General features: G+C 34.2%; 2 protein-coding genes across 5 annotated transcripts; one reads left to right on the top strand and one right to left on the bottom strand.

The window, feature by feature from the left end:
• The first annotated feature begins 1474 nt into the window (after window positions 1-1474).
• Window positions 1475-9096, top strand: LOC120326670 (uncharacterized). The gene is made up of 8 exons (XM_039392998.2): window positions 1475-1516; window positions 4016-4123; window positions 4361-4497; window positions 5016-5121; window positions 5400-5591; window positions 7572-8111; window positions 8538-8626; window positions 8702-9096. Exons 2-8 carry the CDS (start codon window positions 4063-4065, stop codon window positions 8780-8782), a joined length of 1206 nt encoding a protein of 401 aa, XP_039248932.2. The 5' UTR covers window positions 1475-1516; window positions 4016-4062; the 3' UTR covers window positions 8783-9096.
• Window positions 9097-10337: 1241 nt separating this feature from the next.
• Window positions 10338-14441, bottom strand: LOC120326667 (uncharacterized). 4 transcript variants are annotated; one of them, XM_039392991.2, is made up of 8 exons: window positions 13806-14439; window positions 13580-13719; window positions 13031-13178; window positions 12691-12859; window positions 12040-12210; window positions 11708-11925; window positions 10848-11020; window positions 10338-10647 (listed from the first exon to the last, which is right to left on the bottom strand). In XM_039392991.2, the coding sequence occupies exons 1-8, from the start codon at window positions 13923-13925 to the stop codon at window positions 10518-10520; spliced, it is 1269 nt and encodes a 422-aa protein (XP_039248925.2). In that variant the 5' UTR covers window positions 13926-14439; the 3' UTR covers window positions 10338-10517. The 4 variants fall into 4 exon arrangements, with proteins under 4 accessions (XP_039248925.2, XP_039248927.2, XP_077967903.1 ...); XM_078111778.1 differs by lacking the exon at window positions 10338-10647 and adding an exon at window positions 11559-11625 and having other exon boundaries at window positions 10881-11020; window positions 13806-14441; XM_039392993.2 differs by lacking the exon at window positions 12040-12210 and having other exon boundaries at window positions 13806-14441.

Here is a 14441-nt window from a genome sequence, read left to right as displayed (position 1 = left end):
TTCATTCCATCCAGATTCAAAATATAAAATCAAAACCCAGATCGTATTCCGCAAACTGCCTTGTCGTCTCTTCGTTTTTAGAACAAATACCATGAATTCTATCGACATTTATGCTTTTGTACTGTGGAGTTCAGCACACAAAACGTATGAAGGTATTGAAGGCTCCGATCTTGACTTTTTCGTTTACATCTATATAAACCGTAGTCTGGTTTTCAACAGTAATCATAAATTGATGATCTATTTCTAGATAATGGATAAAAGGAAAGAATGAAATAAGATGACAAATCAATTTATTGCCACAATTCAATACTTTCAAGCATGTTGAATAGTCCTGTATGGTTTTCAAATCCCCCACGTGTCGAATATGCAAAAGAACGAGCCGATCAAAATGGTGATCCGATTAACAAAAGAAAAAACATAATACTGCAGAATAACCCTTAAAAACATATAAACGTGATGGCTACTGTTTATTGCAATTGACATTTATATGCATCTGGATGTTTTCAAGAGAAACCGACATTATGACGTCATGTATACATTGAATTATGCTAGGAAACGTTTTCGAACGAATGTAAACATTAACATAATTTGTTGCATAACGATTACTAATTTTGTAATGGTATGACTTGGTCTGCTTGTATGTATATATAATCATATCGATTTTCCATAATACCAACGAGGAGAAAATTCATATTCTCACATACAAGAAAAACAGAGGCCTCCGAAAAGCTAAATATGCACAAACAAGGCATTACAAACAAAAAATGTAGATTTTGTTTTTATTGAGTGACTTTCCCATCTTACAGCAAATTGGTATGAATATTAACCTAATGCCCTTGTTTATTCGATTTGCCACTATTTGATTCGATAGCAAAATAATTTTATTGCACAATCCATAAATTTGTCGTAACTAAACCACATCGCACGAAATAATCTAATTTAAAATAACGCAAAAGCATTGATTTTTAATATGAATTGCGAAGCAACATTTTCCATCAAATTTCCAAACACTGACGATACTCACTCCTATAATAACATCAGTTGTCCTTTTGTCAAATGACATTGCGCACTCTTTATAAAATAACGAGTTCATGTTTTCTATTATTAAAGCGTTTGTTATATGCATATGACCTTTTCGATCTGGAATAGTATATTTGGTCAACCAGTTGTTGGTTTTGACAGGAGGAAGCATAATTAAGTTGCGTTTTATGTTTTGGTAAAATATTCTACTCACTAATTAAAGACCTCACAAGCCCTCGAAATAATTTAGAGAAGCAGAGAAATCCTTATCCAATACCCCCGAAAGCTCGAACCGCCGAAATGATTTATATTGATCGAATACAATAATGAGTGATATGATTCCGTAAACAAATCAATATTATCGACCTAAATGTCATTATTTCGCCAAGCAGACGTTTTCCTGTTAAAGATCCATAAAATGTAACTCAGTGTATTTATGACTCGCTGGGATGAAGACGGAATTTCAGATGAAACACCGTTAGACGTGCATCTGTAGGTATGATAACGGCATTTGCTAAATTACATTTAGTGTTCAACTTTGCTTCAATCCGCAGACTTTCCTTCTAATGTGTTGTAAAAATTCAAATAGTATAGACTTTGATAGTATGGAAGGAAAATAGTAGAGTGCACAAAAGTCAGCAAAATGTCTTTTATCGGGCACATTAGATTAAAATGTGAGCATATGGTAGATATTGATATGCAGGGAGAGTCTGGGCTCCAGAATATGTTTGAATATTCATCAACTGCACAAAAACTGAAACATGCATTAACGTTTATTGGAGTTGGGTATAGTTCATGAAGTTCTAATTCTTTTACTCTATATATTTTTATTGCCTAGTCTGTTTTACACATTTTGTTTATAAATATAAAAGGATAAATACTGCGTTGTTTCATAAAAAGAGCAGGGAAGAGCAATCATTCTGATCTTAAAAATATTATTGATCGTTTAAGCTCGGATGATAAAAAAAGCTTTCAAGATGCAGTTGTCATATTTCGACTTCTCGAGGGAATTCTACTAGTTGAAAGAAATTGAGTAAATTTTTTAATAATTTCCCTTTATTATTTAATTTACAGCAAAGTGGTGGTGAAACCATCCCTGAGTAAAAATAAAAAGAATTACATTTAAGTAAATCCTTCTCTGTCATTTTTTTACCGTAAATATATCTAATTAGTATTTTGAACGTGAGAAATTGTATAACAATATAATGTGACTGTGACTATTCCTCATGAATAATTGACTTTCAAAATGTCGAATATTCTCATTAGTGTTTAAAAATTTCAACTGCAATCGTAATTTCACGCACTTGCTTACAAGATTTTGTTGTATTTTTTCGATTTAAAATAACAACACCAGCTCTTGCCCCCATTTCTGGTCAAATAAGTTCAAGCAGGTTAAACTATCTAAATCAAAACTGATACAATTATATTTATAATGACTATATATATGAATGTTTCGTGCTATATGTGGTCAAGTTTATGGTTTTACATTACGAATGATATTCTACAAGACACACGCGCCAGTAACATATTTTTATTTTGTAAACTTGATCCCATAGGATTTACGGCTGATTATTAATTAATTCATGTCATTACTATAAATCCCCAAGCAGACTTTCTTTGTTAATTAATACATACACTGGTTTCATTGCATTTTAAGTACAACATATATATGATTTTTTTCGGCATCCTCGGAATGTTCTTTTTTGCATAGTCCCTTTGGTGGCTACGAAGAAGGACCCCTTTACTATTATAGGAGAAAATGAAATTTTGAAGGAAGTTCGGCCCTTTTCAGTTCCAGAGAAAACATTCACATTATTTATAAATATTATTCATATATATATATATATTAGTTAGTGACGTAATTTACAATTAACAAAAATTTCAACCTTTCGCGTATGACCTCCTGAGTATGATCCACGGTTGAGAAACACTGGACATGAATAATTATTGTTTACAAAGTTGTCAGTAGAGCAACTCGTGGGCAATACTGATTTGAGCGTCGAAATTAAATATTTCATTGATTAGGTATAGGCATAGGTAAATCGACGATGTACGTTTGTATCAACACTCATCTTTTGTTGAAATGTAAGGCTTAAACATTTCTCAATATTAATTTGACGAAGGTATTTGGTCTCCCGCATGTTACATCATAATATTCCAGATGTTTGATCGGCTAACAGCAATTCTCTCGATCCCCTTTTAACGTGCTTGTTAATTAGCGAATGCCATATTTTCAAATAGAAATGTGCTCTTCAATCGTAAATTAGTAATAACCATAAGCGTTGTTACGATATTAGTGCGCACACACGTAAATAACTCACGCAGCAGAACATCAATACATACGGGTCAATCGGATATCTCTCATGAATAAATGAACAGGTAATTATGGAAAACACGGTACGGGACAGAAGGTTTACATAAATGAAGGATTTGTGCCATCGACCATTCGGATTTCACAAAGACGAATGCTAAAAATATCGAGTGACCTATCATGAATTATTATAGTTTATTTCAGGAAACCGAGTATGAAAGGAACAAGGCGTTATCCATATGTGGTTAATTTCTGCCAGATATAAAAACAATGTTGAAAAACGAAACAGTTTTATAAGTAAAATAACATGAGTTCGTAAATATGATTTGACGTGATTTTCATTTTAATATGCTAGTTTAAATAACTACTGACGTCTTCATCAATTTGTATTCCATTTCTCATGTCTCATCAACTGATGACGGGTTCAGACTCTATCCCAGAAATCCAGTAAACGTCAAAGTGAATTGAGCATTGAACAGTGAACACTCATAAATTATTTAGCTCCACATCCGCAAATGTGATATAGACAGACTCGTACAAGTGAATAAGTCTTTTATTCGCCAGGTATTCTCCATGGTTACATGTAACCAGGATAGATTAAATTGCACCATAGACGTGCCGCTGAAATAGAGTTTTTTTTTATTCCTAGTTTAAAGATAGATTTTTTGCTGGTTTAATTTTCAGATTTATTGTATTTTACGACGAATTAACTTTACTTGCACAATTTAAAAATGCACAGTAGAAGTGGCAGGAATCTATGCTTGTTTGCCATCGTTACGATATGCTTTCTGGGTAAGTTTTTTGTATTTTGCTCATATTTTATTTTCGTAGTTTGAGATTTGTTCGTGAATGAATAATGAATGAAAATAATCACAAATGAAATTAATCGCAATTAAAAAAACTTTATTAAAAAATGCGTTTCTACCATGAGGTAGTTTTTAAAATTAAAAAAATATTGTACCTAACCTCAATGTGCAAGTAGGTACATAATATATATAATCTCTTCAAAACCATTATTGCAATTCTTAGCAATTTCGCACGGAAGTCCAGTTCCCGACTTGGAATCAGATAAAGATGCAAACGTTACTGACACGACAACAGCATCTCCCCTTACTACGATTACGCAAAGTGTGATATCACAGGGAACCAAAGGAAAAGCTGACAAGGTTTGCATCACTTTCATCCAAATTTGTTATTTACCGATGGTTTAACAATCAAAATCTTGAAGATTCATGGAAAAGTAGTATTGTGCATTTGCAAATGAAACGCTAATTATATATAGTCGCCAAACAGAATTTGAACCTAAAAATCTAGTTTTATTTGGAAGTGATTATTCCAGTGTAGTTCATTATTGAAATGGTTCATCCCGCCAAATTAGAAAAATCGCAACTTTCGGCGTCAATAATTTATCAATGCCTTGCAAATACAATTCCGAAGAAACGTTCAAGGCAGTTGACGTAATTGACAAACAAAAAAATTCTGTTCTTCATTGTTACGGAAACGTTGATTTCAACACTGAAAGAACAATGTGAAAACGTTTCACTGATCCTTGAAAAACAAATCTAGTATTGTTCATAAAAACTTGTTATGTATATTTACCCACCTATCGACCAATGTTATTTTGTACCAACACCCAACGTTCTATTAAAATATATGAGAAGATTTCAAAAGTCGTTTTGTCCAGGCACGTGAATGCGCTCTGCAAGCCATACGGATAATTGTTTCTGATCTTGATGGCCCCGTCGATGAAGAGTGTCGTCAAATATTGAAAACCATGACAATCAATGCAGGTAACAATGGAATACAAGATATTAATATTAAATATCAAACGATTCATATTATATTAAGTATGTTAGATGAATCTCTTGGGCGTTCCATTTGGACACCAGACTATAGTCACCCGTCTATGGTAGCTGGTATCTCTATTGGTCTTAGTAATTAAGATTACTTCGATATTGAAGTAAATCATTAAATTCTGAGCTAATAATGTGATAATTTGCAATCGAAGTGATGTCCATTTTTGATATTATTTTCTGCTCCTGATCAACCTTAGAATCATTTCATCCAGGGAAACATAAAGAAGAAAACAACCCAGTGGACGACGTAGATCTCCGCAAAGAACTCAAAGAAATTGCTCAAAGAGAAGTACAATATCAAAACATGAATGATGAAATTGATCAGGCTGAAAATCTGAATGCCGAAAAACGATCTGATTCAGATGAAAAATTGGAGGAGTTTACATCACGAAATGATGACGCAGGTGAGACAATCCAAATCAAATTTTGTTTATAGGTGTCGTCCACTCGTGCATGATCAATTTACTGGCCTTGTGACATAATCAATTAATCACCATTTATTCGCCTCAAAGGGTTGTTTCTTGTCTATATGCGTATACATGACCGAAGCGTATATATAATATAAGCGAGGCAACGCTCAGACAATGGACGCCATCTTGTGCCTATTGTTCTCGGCAATTTAACACGGCGCCTTATGAGAAGTTCCAGCACAATTTTTGAAACATACCTATTATTTTCCCTAATATTTTAAGTAGAAAAATTTTGAAAGTTGCGTTTAGAAGTAGAATCTTAGCCGTACATGCTTATATCCTTTCATGTTGGCCAAATTACATTTATAGTACATTAAATTGTCTTTGAAGACAAGTATACCGGTTCCGAGTTGCTTCCGAAGTAAATTGGCCATTTAATCGTCATATTTAACCATTTGACAATGGCGTTCCTAATGACGTCATAGATAAAAGATTGTATTTATTCGTCGAAATTACCGGCCGACCCAACTTTGCTTCAATGGCCGTTTCTATTTTCTGGTTAACATTTTTCGTCTGTCAAGCTCCATAATGCCCTACTGCTCAGCTCCAAGCTACGCTAGAAGACCAAATGACATTGTAGGATTGTTGCGGAGACATTTACAGCCTCAAATTAGCGTATCACTATAAAATCTTTGAAAAAAAAGACCAAAAATGGTTCTACGCTGTGTTTGTGGTCAAATTCAACGAATTAGATAGTTTTTTATTCCTAATTGCGTTATATTTTTAGATAGCATATATCTTAAAGTTCAAAATCCACCCTTCAGTTTCATTCTAGCCCTTATAACAGCGGATTTATTTGATTCGGTACAACAACACGACGAAAATTTCTCATAAAACTTCATTGTTTCGCGTTTCCCAAATATGGCACAAGATGGCGTCCATGAACCTGTTTAACATTAGGCAAGTTGGTTGCCAGCCGTTGTACCTGACCTACTAATATATTGCGATTTTGAATGCGCTCATGGCATAATAATATGGAATCATTAAGAGCACTCCCGGCAGGGTAGTGGTGATTGTCAATAACTTTGCTTTTGATGGAGTGCGCGTGCTTTGATTTGAGTGAATTTTCTTTACAGATAATCACCTGGTGAATTTTTTAAAAATTTACTTTCATGATTGCAACATTAAGATTGACGGAGTGTGAACATATACGTTTATTGCTGTAACGAACGCGCTTTTTAATGATGTTGCCGAGCGTTTCTAACAGTACAGTTATATGCAATTCTGAAATCATGTGGTTTGATGCATTACATCGGAAATTGATTCCACTTCATGAAAGATTCATTACGCGTGACCGATGAGACGAGTAAAATTGCGAAAGCAAGCATCGATTTTGGAATTTTTAGTCAATTTACATTTAAACATGTCGTAAAGCTAAGAAAATCATTTACTTATTTTACCAGCCAAATGTTGATAAATTCGCAGTTTCAATAGGGCAACATTACTCGTGCGTATATGATATACTTAATTTACCTGAGATAACTTCATAAAATTATTAAAATAAAGGAGAATTTCGAAAGATGCAAAATATATAAAACGATTATGGCCAGCGTGTCGTTTGTCCTAATCATGCCAGGAAAATTTTGTGTTAAGGTAATGTGTTTGCCATGCGAGATGAAAAACAGAGTTTAATTTCTTCGTTATTTATTTTCTCAAAGTGCAAGAATTCAACAAATTATGTTTAGCAAGATCGCATTTCACCTCGAAGTTTGAATTAGAAGTATATATCTAAAATATTTCATGCATCACATACTGTAAAAAAATACGAAATGTTTTTGCAAATTTGAAAAAATAATTTTTAACACGGATAAAAAGGTTCTCTATGTAAATTTCTTCCGATCTATCAAAAGCGCGCATGACCGTCACGGGATTGTTCTTAAATTGAAACATGCTATAACCAGTTTTTCATTTCAGCTCTACTTGCCATGGAATCAGAAAAAAAAGCTACTTCGCGTACTAAAGACAAACAAGATGCCGTAAGTTATAATTTAAACAGTGACTTCAAACCACATTATTTTAAAAACGAAAACGAGAAAAGCTCCGACAGGTTCACGAATAAAGATTCAGACGTCGAAGTCTTTCAAGAAGGAAAGTTCATCGTGGATGATGATGGTATTGGTCTCCTTGAGGAGCCGAATCCATCTAATCGAAACGACATTGATGACGATTTTTTGGTCATACCACTCCGATTCCTTCGCAACAACATGCGCAATGAACGTGTTCGTGAACACGAATCCCGTAACAAAATCGCAGAAGAAAGCAGAGAAGGAAGGATGAAGTATGGCAGAAAAAACGACATGGCAGCAAGATGGCTTCTTCAATCAATATTAAATATGGTGATCGGCGAACTCGACGACGAACAGATGACAAACGCGAAAGAAGATAAAATCGACGTGATTGGATCGGAAGACGAAAAAAGCAAAGCGCAATCTCAAATAGAAAAGGCTAAGCAAGGTATCTTATCTGACTAATGCATTTCCGTCGTAATTCCATCACGCAATTCAATGAAAACAGTCTGTAGTGCAATGAAAGTGAAACTACGGTTGCGGGTATCACACAAAATTATATCGATAAATAAAGTGTTTGTATGTTTTATTAAGTAAGGAATGAATTATTTAATTGCCTATATTGTATTATTTCCCCCAAAAATATTTGCTGTTACTCTAGTCTATGTCATGACGAAACTTGCCCTATAATCCATGCGGTCAATTATCTGACTCCGAAAGTTGACACTCACATTTATGAATATGACGTCACTGACTGTTACCGATTGGGCATTGTTGATAACTTTTAACCAGTGAACAGTACTGAGACGTTTCAAAACGATTGTATACATATATAATACAATTTATTTAACAAAATATTTCTTTTACAATTAAGATGACTCTGCCCTCGATATCGAAGATGATATAAATGGCGAAGGTGGATCTGATTCAGACAGTCAGTCAGCCGTCGAACACGCGAAGGAGGTTTGCTAATTTTCTACGCTCTCTTTTAGTCCTGCCATTTCCTTTTCCTTGATTAAATTAAAAATCTTTTTCAAGATGAACACCGGTGTACTAGCTCAAGTTGAAAGTGACATCGCTAAGCTTGGTAAAGATCTTCGTCGACTTCAATTTAACTGACAATGATGCTTTATATTCCATGTAAATAAATTCACTATTCAACACATTAGGTATGAATAAATAAGAAGAGCAAACCTTTACATTGGTGATTTATTCAATTTCAACAGTTCACTGTTTAACTTGTTAGATCTCAAATCAATAATTCAATGAGATATTATTTTACTGGCGTGAAAAATTTTCCTGATTACTTGATAGTTTTCAATTACTTGTTCTTTATTTCTATGTTCTTCATATATATACCGAAGGCAGACAAATTCACTTTCATTTCTATGTTTTCATATTATTTATGTATTAAAATCTGTACGCAAATTTTGTTACTGCACCGTTTCTTGTAGATGTTAGTTTAATTCATATAAAAATAACAAAAAAATATTTTTTATTTTTTTCATGAGCTAGAATATTTAACAAGTGATCAAATTATTACGGGTGTTAATTACCAGATGTTATTTGCTGTATTGAATTGAGTATATATATTGCTCTATTAACACTGATGATCATAACCGGTAATTTAGAACTAGAAGAGACAATTGTTTACGCGCATAGAATTTCTCTTACCTATTTATAAATAAATCTAAAGGAGAAATTCCTAATTTGGATTAATTAACCAAATTATTGTTGTCAATATTGCCCACTGCGTGGTTGTTATAAATAATGACTCAATTTCTCTCGCGTGTCTATAAATGAATCAAACGGAGAAATTCCCAATTTGAATTGACAAAAGTAATGCTCACTGCGGAGTTATTATAAATAATAAACCTAATCCCTCTCACGTATTTATAAACGAAACAAAAGGAGAAATTCCCAATTTGGATAAAACAAATTATTGATGTCAATAATGCTCACAGTGCAGTTACTTTTGAATCATGAACTTAATTTCAATGGAAGTTTTATGACACGAACATGTTCAATAACATCGCTTCGTCCACGTGAAATTAGTAATGCGACTTTCAGCTGACGAATGGAAAAACTTCAAATAAATTTGTAAGGACAGTCATCTTATTCAATTAGCTGATCCACACAAGTTTATGATGTTGAGTTCACATTAGGTTGGGACGGTTTCTTTGTCGTCCGAATCAACATTTGCGATGTTCAAGTAAATAGATGTGGAATGAAAAAAAAATGTCTGGTTAATTCAAAAACCATACGCAATATTTACGTGAAACGATGTCCCGTAACGATGCGCAATTTTGACGCCGACATTCTGTCCCTTTACTCATGTTCTACGTTTTGTTATCTTATCTGTCTACATATATACCATGATAAAGAAATTTACTTCTGTTTCATTAACATGTATTGGTGAGCACACCTGGTTCGTCGTAATAATTCCGTTCACCTTAAAGTTTCCATCATGCAATTCTGATTTATACCCGCGTATTCTGAAAATTTGTTCTGCTGTTGTAGATTCGAATTTTGCCAATTGCCAATCCTCCGCCTTGTGGTATTTACACATAAAATCCCTAGCCCACGCCTCCCACGTTCAAGTCGATCACTCTGGCGCTGACATTGCCTAGCAACAACTCTCAAAGCACGTCGAACCAACTGATGACATTTGACATCAGAATTTAGCAAATTTTATTGGATATATTATACTACCATTTCCTACATGAGATTCGAAATCGCGAAACTTTATTCTTTCGCTCAAAAATGTCAATTTTCAATATACCAATTAAACAGGCGAGTTGAACTATTCAAAACTCGTGCTAGGAGAGATTCAGCATTCACCACATTGATGAATTTAGTCTTTTGTTGTCACAAGCTTTTCTATATATTCACACAACTTCGACACTGCTGGAAACAGAACACCCTCTTCGTAAAATGCAACTGCAAGCCGTAGACAGTTATCATGGTTACCTGACACTGAGCATCTGTTTAAAGAGAGTTGTAACATTTTTGTTTCACAGAAACTGGCGTAAAACATTGGAAGATCAGAATAGAAATTAAAATGACCCTGAATAAACTAACGCTTCAACCAAGATTTGTGACATGTCGTTACCACATTTTCAAAACTAATTGGGATACCTTACTTCATATATCGATTACAGTGTCATTAAATTAATTAGTTTACCTTTTTCCTGGAATGAAGGTAAGTTCCTCGACGCAATTTTCTAACAACTTCGTAGTCGAAAAGCCTTGTGGAAGAGTAATCCACATGAAAAGACCACCTTTGGGCAGATTACAATACACGCCATACTTTTTCAGTCGATCATTCACCAAGTCATGAACCCGATTGAAAAGCCTCTGCAAGTAGTCATAAGTAAATAAGAATAGTTGTTTAGGAAAATTTCAACTCACTAAATTTCAGATATATTTTTGTGAATGAATAAAAAACCTTGAAAAATTTAAACAGATTGTGAATTTTGAACAACACCTTTTGGCCCTGTTTAGTTTAGATATACCAGTTTATGATCCAGCAGGGACAGGGATATAGATATAGGTGCAATTGGGTTGTCATGTGGATAGCGGACACCATTTTTTTATTATAAATTATTCAGACGAAAATACTACACAGAGCCGGGTCAACATAAACTATTCATATATCGCTATTGCTCATTCATTAAGACGCATCTGTTACAGATACATACTCTAATTTTGAAAGCATACCAATATATAAAGTAAGCCAGAAAAATCACTTCACCAGCAACCGCCTCCATAAGGGAGGCAATTAAATTTATTTCCAACTACTTCTGTCGAATGTAATAATAAGTGGTCCAAAAGTGCTGTTTCTCTAATAAATAAAAACACAGTATATAAAACTTGAGAAAATGTGATGCAATACCGTTAAACTACCGAATGAAGGCGTTTTGATTTTTGCCACAGTAGCCTTGCAGCTTTGGATCGGATCCCTAGGCACAAAAAGAGAGAAAAGAGCAAGTAATTAAGTACACGCTACTCCAATCAGAGAAATAAATAGAATTGCCTAATTACCCAATATTCTCGTCTGATTTTTTTGACATGTTCTTGAATAAGGCCTAACTTAAATGCCTGTGCAAGGATACCACTCGTATATGGATTCCATCCGCTACCACTGTCTGTGACAAAGAATGTCGCAAACGTTTGATACATTTTCTTTGACATTTCAAACCATCCAAGACGCAATCCAGGTGCGACTAACTTTGAGAAAGATGATGCTGATACGACGTTACCTGTTGATAAAGTTTATCTTGCAATTTTATTTTATCTACAATGAGAAAAGTAATAAGTAAAAAAGGAAGGATCATAATTTTCGCTCAAGATCTGTGTTTTACCGAGTTACCCACCTTTATAATCTGGATCAGATTTTTTGTCATGCCAGAAAAGTCTATTTGGTGGTTTTGCCTTCGTCGGATCATCTGAGTCGGGTGCAGAATATGTCATTACACTATAAACATCATCCGATATCACCAATAAATCATATTTTCGGGCCAACTTGATCAATTTCGCGCACCTGTCTGTATATTATATATATAATATTAATGAGGTTATTTATGTTTAACACTAATGAGATTGTAGGTCAAACTATATTGTGATCCTAAAGCAATTTGAGCGGGCCAAAGGGGGAGTAAAGAGATTGTATAATTTGCTGCGATTATACCGAATCTGCGATGCTTTTTGAATACACAGTTCATATTTAATTATGAAGGATAAAGGATCAATTATGTCCAACTGAGAAATTAGTTACTAAAGCTTGACGAAAGCATTGCCCTGGGATGATCTTGAAAGGTGGTGACGCATATTACCGACATCATTATTCTCCTTTAAATTTACCTTTAGTAAGACCCAAAATCACACAACATTACTAGCTTCTAACCTTTTCCAATCAAGGATACATACAATCCTTTCAAATGTGAAAATTTCTACAGAGGGCAATGTTTTCGTCACGTTTTGTAACTAGTTTCCTGCTTGACATGAATGATTCACGAAACACCAACCTTGAGACAGAATAGTTCCCGATGGATTTTGATGAACTGGTATAATGTATAAAGCAGCCTTGTACGGGTATCTTTCAGAAATTTCGGGGGCTTCGAGTTTTTCCAAATGTTCTTCGAGTTCCGTTAGTTTAATTCCATTTTCATCCAGACCCACGCCAACCGCATTCATCTGTACAAAGAAACCTAATGGGATATCGATTTCTACGGATAAGACAGACAAACCCTAACCTGGAATAAGTCAGACGATGGAAATATTCAGCAATTACGGATATTACGACAATATCTACATATGATAAATTAAGTTCTGCAATCACTACACAAAACACAACTTATAACATACCTTAAACGAGGAGTTGCCCGTATTGAAGTCTGTTAGTAAGTTCCAGTAAGTCGGATCTTCCACAAACAATGTTTCTCCTCGTTGAAAAAAATGGTACAAAATATTGGCAAGTCCTTGACTAACACCGTTGTGCATGAAAATATCTTCACTGTGTATAAAACGAATTGTGTTATATTAATTCCAAAAATGCTATGGCCTGGAATCTAATATTTGATCAACGGTACATAATGGAGGCTGGTTCGAAATCTTCATCGAAAATTTTCGCCATGAACTTGGATGAAAATTATTTTGACATTTTTTCTGCATTTAAAGAGGTTTTGTGCTAGCAAATAGAAAATTATTTTTTCAATAGATACATAAAGTACCCATAATGAGTAAATTCGAACGATTTATGATCTAGTATCAATACCATAAAAACAATAATATATGACACAATATCAAGTTCGGCTTGAGCAGATTTATTCCACTATGATCATTCTCATCAGTGTTCCTCTAAATAAAGGTGTAAGGAATGAAGGTTTAATAATAAAGTTTACAACTGTTACTCACATTTCAACAGGATTGCGATAGTTACTCGACAAAAATTTCACTAATTCTTCTTTCAAATCGTAATTTCCGCCACAACATCCATATTGCAGAATCTCCTCATTTCTTGGATTCGAATCGCTGAAATGTTCCACTGTAGCTTCCTAAAAATAAATTAATTTGCTACAAAAATTCATTTCTTGTAATATTTAACAATATTTGCGTATCAGATTCTAGGATTTTACTTAACCTTCATAATTTTAGCTACTTCACGCAGACAATGTGGACCAGGCGATCCAATCTGCAGGCAAACTCTGTCCCGGACGTCAATCCCCAAACCCTCATCAAATTCAGTGTAGAACTTTGGCATTTTTATATCGCATACAGTTCAGAAACTAGACCACAAGATGCTTAATATCTTATTGTAAAAAACAGAGATTTCTTCGGATACTTCTTATCCAACTGTTAAATTTCGTTTTTTTTTACTATTTCTTTTTTATTCGAAAAATCTTTCTGTATTCGGAAAGGCAAAAACCAGATTATTTCGAGCGTCTCGTATCACTCCGGGGTATGGCTAATTCCTTTTTTCAGACAGAATTGTCCACAACCGTCGCAACGCGATAACTTCTGTATTATATAGACAATTATGCAGATGATTATCAATGGTCTGGTAAGATCCCGTGATAAACAAAATTTTACGGCTATTCAGGGCAGCACAAGAATTACTTTTTCGACAAATTACAGATTTTGATCGTTTCCATTCCTAGAAAATCGGCACGAGTTATGTACATTAGGTTATGTACAAATTCGTCGTTTACAAATATGCGAATGTAGCAACAGGAAATACATCAAAATTTTTTAACAATTCATTCCCCCGCTTGCTTCT

This window comes from Styela clava, chromosome 4 (genome assembly GCF_964204865.1).
Source record: "Styela clava chromosome 4, kaStyClav1.hap1.2, whole genome shotgun sequence".
Taxonomy (NCBI): domain Eukaryota; kingdom Metazoa; phylum Chordata; class Ascidiacea; order Stolidobranchia; family Styelidae; genus Styela; species Styela clava.
The sequence above is the reverse complement of the archived record's forward strand: the minus strand, read 5'-3'. Positions and strand labels throughout refer to the sequence as shown.

Excerpts from the sequence above, each read along its gene's own strand:
- LOC120326670 (XM_039392998.2), top strand. The coding sequence starts at position 4,063 with ATGCACAGTAGAAGTGGCAGGAATCTATGCTTGTTTGCCATCGTTACG. Across the intron at positions 4,124-4,360 it reads CGTTACGATATGCTTTCTGG|CAATTTCGCACGGAAGTCCA; the intron begins GTAAGTTTTTTG and ends TGCAATTCTTAG. Across the intron at positions 8,627-8,701 it reads CCGTCGAACACGCGAAGGAG|ATGAACACCGGTGTACTAGC; the intron begins GTTTGCTAATTT and ends ATCTTTTTCAAG.
- LOC120326667 (XM_039392991.2), bottom strand. The coding sequence starts at position 13,925 with ATGCCAAAGTTCTACACTGAATTTGATGAGGGTTTGGGGATTGACGTC. Across the intron at positions 12,860-13,030 it reads CGGGCAACTCCTCGTTTAAG|ATGAATGCGGTTGGCGTGGG; the intron begins GTATGTTATAAG and ends TTCTTTGTACAG. Across the intron at positions 12,211-12,690 it reads GGGAACTATTCTGTCTCAAG|ACAGGTGCGCGAAATTGATC; the intron begins GTTGGTGTTTCG and ends TATAATATACAG.